Below are 8,230 nucleotides of genomic sequence, written 5' to 3'. Positions count from 1 at the left end.
GAGTAATGTCTGATTATATTATGTGTGTGTGATAACGGTGATGACTCACACAATTGGCCTGCCGCGCTTCCTCTATGTAATGAGTAATGTCTGATTATATTATATGTGTGTGATATAACGGTGATGACTCACACAGTTGGCCTGCCGTGCTTCCTCTATGTAATGAGTAATGTCTGATTATATTATATGTGTTTGTGACATAACGGTGATGACTCACACAGTTGGCCTGCCGTGCTTCCTCTATGTAATGAGTAATGTCTGATTATATTATATGTGTGTGTGATAACGGTGATGACTCACACAGTTGGCCTGCCGCGCTTCCTCTATGTAATGAGTAATGTCTGATTATATTATGTGTGTGTGATATAACGGTGATGACTCACACAATTGGCCTGCCGTGCTTCCTCTATGTAATGAGTAATGTCTGATTATATTATATGTGTGTGATATAACGGTGATGACTCACACAATTGGCCTGCCGTGCTTCCTCTATGTAATGAGTAATGTCTGATTATATTATGTGTGTGTGATAACGGTGATGACTCACACAATTGGCCTGTCGCGCTTCCTCTATGTAATGAGTAATGTCTGATTATATTATATGTGTGTGATATAACGGTGATGACTCACACAATTGGCCTGCCACGCTTCCTCTATGTAATGAGTAATGTCTGATTATATTATATGTGTCTGTGACATAACGGTGATGACTCACACAGTTGGCCTGCCGCGCTTCCTCTATGTAATGAGTAATGTCTGATTATATTATGTGTGTCTGATAACGGTGATGACTCACACAACTGGCCTGCCGTGCTTCCTCTATGTAATGAGTAATGTCTGATTATATTATATGTGTGTGATATAACGGTGATGACTCACACAATTGGCCTGCCGTGCTTCCTCTATGTAATGAGTAATGTCTGATTATATTATATGCGTGTGATATAACGGTGATGACTCACACAATTGGCCTGCCGCGCTTCCTCTATGTAATGAGTAATGTCTGATTATATTATATGTGTAACAGTGATTATATTATGTGTGTGTGTGATGCTAACGGTGATGACTCACACAATTGGCCTGCCGTGCTTCCTCTATGTAATGAGTAATGTCTGATTATATTATATGTGTGTGATATAACGGTGATGACTCACACAGTTGGCCTGCCGTGCTTCCTCTATGTAATGAGTAATGTCTGATTATATTATATGTGTGTGTGATATAACGGTGATGACTCACACAGTTGGCCTGCCGTGCTTCCTCTATGTAATGAGTAATGTCTGATTATATTATATGTGTGTGATATAACGGTGATGACTCACACAACTGGCCTGCCGTGCTTCCTCTATGTAATGAGTAATGTCTGATTATATTATATGTGTGTGATAACGGTGATGACTCACACAGTTGGCCTGCCGTGCTTCCTCTATGTAATGAGTAATGTCTGATTATATTATATGTGTGTGTGATATAACGGTGATGACTCACACAGTTGGCCTGGCGTGCTTCCTCTATGTAATGAGTAATGTCTGATTATATTATATGTGTGTGTGATTTAACGGTGATGACTCACACAGTTGGCCTGCCGTGCTTCCTCTATGTAATGAGTAATGTCTGATTGGCCTGCCGTGCTTCCTCTATGTAATGAGTAATGTCTGATTATATTATATGTGTGTGTGATAACGGTGATGACTCAAACAATTGGCCTGCCGTGCTTCCTCTATGTAATGAGTAATGTCTGATTATATTATATGTGTGTGATATAACAGTGATGTCTCACACAACTGGCCTACCATGCTTCCTCTATGTAATGAGTAATGTCTGATTATATTATGTGTGTGTGATATAACAGTGATGACTCACACAATTGGCCTGCCGAGCTTCCTCTATGTAATGAGTGGTGATGATAATCGTCGTCCTCGTCATGTTCTGGGCAATCTGCAACAGATGCTCCCAAATCCTGAGAGAAAAACAAACAAACATCAGTGAACACCACAATCAAGTGAAAATGTGTGTGTGAATGCATATAAGTGTGCATAAAATTTAGCAAGGGGAAGATTTTAGTAGGGATCGAATCATGATACCATGGAAAATATATTAACAAAATAACAAAAAATTCAATAGGTACAATGAAGAAAATATGAATCATCTATTACATGTAGTGTAATTTAAGTCTTCGACACTTCTTAACTTGTTTTAGCAATTTCACTCACAAGGTATGTATGCACAAAACATGTTACCTTCGACTCCCCATCCCCTCATTGTATACCTTTCGGGCATTTGATAATTTCCCACCTCCCCTTATGTACGGGGTAAATCATTCTTTCACAGGGTGGTAAAAGCACTTGCCTGATGATAGATTGGTCTAGGATCGATCCCAGTCGGTGAGCCCATTGTGATATTGTTAATTTCAGCCAGTGCTGCTTATCTGGTGTAACAAAAGCTTTGGTATGTAATATCCGGTCTGTGAGATTCCTTCCTGCTAAATGGAATGAGTACCCCATTGCGCGGCGACAGCAGGTTTTCTCTCTCATTATCTGTGTTGTCCTTAATCAAATGTCTGATTCCAAATAACCATAATTAAAATGTGTTAGAGTGCTTTGTTAAATGAAACATTTGTTCCTTCTCTCACACTAAAACGTACATTGGATACAATCACCCCCTTCCTCTTTGTACGTAATGCATGAATGCCCCTTCCCACCTCTTGTGGTACATGTACTTTCTGAATGGCCCCTTGTTGGATGTCAAATATTTAATAAATCTGACACACAGGAGGACGCAGTAGAAGAATCTTAGGCCATCCCATTGGCTGTTGAGATGTTCGGACCCGACTACTACCATTAGGAGAATATGCATTGGTTTGAGGCCAGGTGGGATATTCTTAAAAGAGAAGTCTTCAGAGGTAACCCTCTACATTTGTCCATTAGCAGCAAGGGATCGTTTACATGCACTTTCCTACAGACAGGACAGCACATACCACAGCCAGTGATGGGGCACTAATTGGGATGAGGAAACGACTCCAATATGTCTGCTGAGAGTGTATGATCCCAGGACCCAAACACCCCAGGCGAGCACTCTACCAACTGAGCTAAATCTTCCCGCCCACGTTTACTTTTCTCTCAGAACAGGATCCACGCCAACGGTTGGCTCATCGAGAATCAACAGTTCCGGCTCCTGCAGAAGAGCTGCAGCCAATGAAACGCGGCGTTTTTGACCTCCACTACAAAGAAATAAATAGAAATAAAGAAAAACATATTAGGTATTCATTGCAAGGAAAAAAACCAAAGAAGTTTGTTTTGTTTAATAACACCACTAAAACAATTAAGTGCTAAACTGCACAATTATGGTTAATCTACAAACATGCAACACATATTTTTAATGCAGCAAGGATCTTTTATATGCACTTTCCCACAGACAAGAAAGCACATACCACGGCCTTTGACCAGTTGTGGTGCACTGGCTGGAATGAGAAAAATCCTGAATCAGTTGAATGAATCCACCAAGGAATTTCGATCCTGCGACGTAAACACCTCAAGTGAGCACTCAACCGACTAAGCTAAATCCTGCCCACTTGTAGCACATCAAGGCATAGCCTAGAATACATCAAACCCTGAACACCCCGATATCGTAAATAACAGACAATACTGATAATTAGATATGGGATGATTCACGGTTTTTATTTTCTATTATTAGAATGAAGGAAGGAAAAGCTTTATTTAACGACACACTCAACACATTTTATTTACGGTTAGATGGTGTCAGACATATGGTTAAGTACGACACTGATATTGAGAGGAAACCCGCTATCGCCGCTTAATGACCTATTCTTTTCGATTAGCAGCAAGGGATCTTTTATATGCACTATCCCACAGACAGGATAGCACATACCACGGCCTTTGTTACACCAGTTGTGGAGTACTGGCTGGAACAAGAAATAGCCCAGGACCAATGGGACCACCTACAGGGATCGATCCTAGACCGACCATGCATCAGGTGAACGCTTTACCACTGGGCTACGTCGATCCTGCCCCTATTTTTAATTAGATTTGCGATATTTGCTCCATGGTTCAATGTATTTACAATACTTTCCACTGGTATAATTAAGTACGCCAGCTATCATACATACATTTTAAAAAACTATTTTAAGTGCAAGACACTTTATTTTTAATGGTAATTTGTAAAATAATTGTAAATATAAAACTATATCTTGATTATAAAAAAATGAAAATTGTAAAGCAAAATTGAAAATCCATTTGTCTTTAGATGTATTGGAGTACATAATACATGGGTGTCATGAACACTTATTATTGAAGTCTGTACATGTATGTGTAATAAAGTTTATTATTATTTTCATAATGTCAAATACATGTATTTGATCAGCAGTAATTTGAAACAAAAAGTATGGAATAACTCGAATAAGTACAAATACATAATATATATAGGCCTACTGTTGATTATTTAACTAAACACAAGTTATATAAAAAGGTATTATTGATTTTGTTAAAAAATATATAACTAAGCACAAGTACATAATATATAATAGTGAATTATTTAACTAGCTATTAAAAAAAAAAAAAAAAAATGCTGGTATTGCAAGTGAAGGAAAAAAAAATTAATAATAATAATAATAATTTTTTTTTAAATAAACAAATGTCCCCATAAAAAGTTACGGAACATAGCGATGTTGAGTTGTTTTAATATGACGGAAATCTGGCACTGGCCATTTTATAATTTTTGAAGTTAACACGTGTTTACTTTTTACACTTTTTGTTACTGGGACTGAATTCATCACCGAGGTCAGTGCCTATTTGGGAAGTTACAATAGACCTCTTTCCCATTCCACTGCGCATGTGCCCATTGCTGGCTAATTCGAGGATGCAAATTGCAAGATCTCGCCAAAATAGCCCTACTTGCAAATTGGGGGGCAAAAGCAATGGGAGGCCATGACCATTGTTCAATTATTAACTTTTTCAATGTACCATTATAAGTTGGTACTATAATTAAGTGTTGAAGCTGATGTCATACAGAATCTAATATATAGTATTTAACAAGTTTAACTACCAATGTACCATTATAAGTTGGTACTATAATTAAGTGTTGAAGCTGATGTCATACAGAATCTAATATATAGTATTTAACAAGTTTAACTACCAATGTACCATTATAAGTTGGTACTATTAATGTGCATAACTAGAGTTTACCCTCTATTTAGTTATACATATTATTTAAATTATTAATTTAGACAACAACTGAACATGTAATAAATTAAATACAAGTTGGTAATATTCACATATTTATACCACAATACCATAATAGCTGTATATAAGTCAATATGGTGTGAAACAAGTCAATATGTATACTTTTGTGAAACAAACGATGTACTTTTATAAACCCTGTCCTACAAAAGCACTTTCATGTATATTAACATTAAATAGCAGCTATAGCAGGCAGTTCATGTGCAAATATTACCCTTCAAACATTTGCTTATGTTTGTGAAATCAAAGACTTATTTCCAAATTTAATACATGGGTATACAATTTCTGGTAGCATGATTGTTTTGTAAAAGTGTGACAGTTTACTGACCATTTTACCCCAGAGTATGGCATCAAATGTAATGGTTTCAACCAAAATGTCCTGTCCTGTACATAAAACAAAATCACATTCATGAATGCCATATATGGCCATCTGTCCTTGAATCTGTGTGTGGTACATATGCTTTTTGTTTGACACAACTTGATTATTTTCATCTGTAACCAAACATGGCAAGGTTTTTGCTGCTTCCATAATAGTTGGTGTATCCCAGGTTGAATGTAGATTTTTCACTTCAACTACTAGTACTTGACCTCTTGAAGACTGACAGTCTATCAGCTGAAGCTCCTAAAAAAGGATAATCTTTGCACACTTTAAAGCCTACTTTAGACACAACATGTGGATAGGTCTTTTCCATGTCTGGCTGCATCATCTTCTTTCGTCAAACCAAATTCCATTGCCTTGGTACTAGTGGGAATGGGAACTATTTACGTGACCATATCCACAGAGGTTCAGGCACGCCCACCCCGGACTTAGCCTCTGACTTCACCAGTGACCACCGCTGCGCGTGCTGTAACCTCACTGTGGTGCAGGGGTGTAACATTTTCTTTGAGAATGGCCAATACAGCACAAAATTGAAGTTTTGAGTAAAATTCAGTATCTATCTGTGATATTTGTGTTTTTGCAGTTCTTTACACTGTTTTTGTTTGGATCTTGAATTTTTATGTTGATGTTGATCATCACTTTCTTTATTTGCATTACCATAGTTTGACACCCAATGGCTGATGTGTTTTTTCGTGCTGGAATGTCGTTAAACATTCATTCATTCACCAGTGACCAATTCCGGGACAGGAGGGTACTATAGTACCATGTGTGTACTTGAGAAGTCTTTTTAACAGATTGGTCGGATCTGTAGTAGTTCTCCTGTTTGTTACTGCATGAAAATTTGAAGCAGTAATCCTCTTTTCTCGTACACTATGTCACAAAGTACACATTGATTGTTCTTTTGTTTTAGTTTCAATATCACTAATTTCATCATCTGAAAGTTCCATTGTTTTTTAAAATGTTTCACAAGCAGTTTCAATTTCAAATAGGGATGGTGGATGACAGAATAATGGTTGTAGTCCATTATCTAACACATCAGTGACAGGTATGACTTCCTTTGGGGGAATTCCATACTTACAAAACCCACTGTGTGGTATACTTTTAAACAGTGCTTTATGTAAATCATCCCTCGCCTTGCTGTTCAAAACCTGATCATCTTTATGACGAGGATCTTGGTAGTCTTTTGTTGACAGAGGTTTTGGTTTATTATGTTGTGGTCTGAAAAAAATAAGATTCAATTAATATGTTGTATATAATGTTCAATTTAATCAGACATGCTGTAGATATATTGAAGAATTAGGAACTCTTAGGACTTGTGATTACACACTTATTGAAATATAGTATGTGCATTTGTAAATTAATGTGTAACAGAAAAATGCAAATTATATAAATAAACACAAACAACCACAATATACATGTATATATAATAACAGACACACAGTAATATGTGAGTGAGACTTGTTATTTATCATGCAACTAATCTTTTTACTGGCATTTAAATTCCGAATGACTTGTTCTGTGTAGTTATTACAAGTTTAATCAACTAGTATGAACATTCAAAGATATTAAATACATGTGTATTATAGATTTACTTGTAAATGATGATTTTGTCAATAGTTTTGGGCTCCACATGGTGCTTTGCTGGTATTACTAAACCAAATAACTTCCGGCTGGGTCAAAGTTCGAGGTGCACCCAAATTTTGATAGAGAAGTGAACACCACAAGTCCTTGTGCTTGAAACACGTGTGGGGTACCTGTAAAAAAAAAAAAGAGTACTCGAATTTTGTGCGGAACTAGGGTAGTCATAGACGCTACTCGTTATCTAAGAAACGAGCAGCTTGACACCTATTTTTTCTGATTCACTTTAAGTGTGAGGGGCGGTAGTATTTATATCCGTGGTATTTATGTCGATTGATACGCTGCAGGTAGGAGTTTTAGCCACATACATATGTATGTTACTATTGTCGTCTATGGGATTTGATTTGGTAGTATACACCCTGCTGGCTGGTTCCATCTTTGCAGTCTATCTGTACATGTTTTCCCTTCGGGTATATTGTTCAGTCCCTGTGCCACATAATCCTCTAAGGCAAACAGCACAGCAGCTACATGGTTACATGCTTCACCTTGCCTGAAAAAATTATAAATTCAGTTGTGATACATGTGTGGCGATATATAGTTAACTATATTATTTACAGCAACTATGTATTTATTTAAATGCTAAATATTTTTTAATTAGTGCATTTATGTTTTAATACCTCAAAAACAGATGTATAATTTGTTTAAATAAAATGTTTTTAAGCATGATTAGTCCACCTTATTATTTGTGTGTGAAATTAATGACATGGTTCAGATAACTACAGAGAACAATAGTTTCAATTATGTTCTTAATTATTCAGTCTACCGCAACTAGTTGAGGTGTTTGTTGCTTGGAGTCACAAATATTTAGTAGGAGTTGTACAAGTATGTAGGTGTTTGTGTGAGTATATGAGTAAAGGTACAATGTTCAATATAACAAATATATGTTACTCCAAAATAAATGGTTTATTTATAGGGTTTTTAAAGTATGTATACTTGTGCCTGTTTGTACTAATTACAC

At 36.6% G+C, this 8,230-nt stretch overlaps 1 protein-coding gene across 1 annotated transcript in view; it reads right to left on the bottom strand.

Annotated features, from left to right (window-relative positions):
• The window catches only part of LOC121386111 (ABC transporter G family member 20-like), a gene marked incomplete at its 5' end in the record, with an annotated part of 52,845 nt that extends 49,623 nt beyond the window's left edge, over positions 1 to 3,222 (bottom strand). Inside the window, 2 exons of the mRNA XM_041516909.1 lie at positions 1,864 to 1,960; positions 3,113 to 3,222. Coding sequence (XP_041372843.1) covers positions 1,864 to 1,960; positions 3,113 to 3,222 — 207 coding nt within the window. The remainder of the gene's footprint in view (positions 1 to 1,863; positions 1,961 to 3,112) is intronic.
• Between the last annotated feature and the right edge of the window lie 5,008 nt (positions 3,223 to 8,230).

The sequence above is a fragment of the Gigantopelta aegis genome, chromosome 12 (genome assembly GCF_016097555.1).
Source record: "Gigantopelta aegis isolate Gae_Host chromosome 12, Gae_host_genome, whole genome shotgun sequence".
NCBI classification, from domain to species: Eukaryota; Metazoa; Mollusca; class Gastropoda; order Neomphalida; family Peltospiridae; genus Gigantopelta; species Gigantopelta aegis.
Note: the sequence above shows the minus strand (reverse complement) of the source record. Positions and strands in the feature narration are given on the sequence as shown.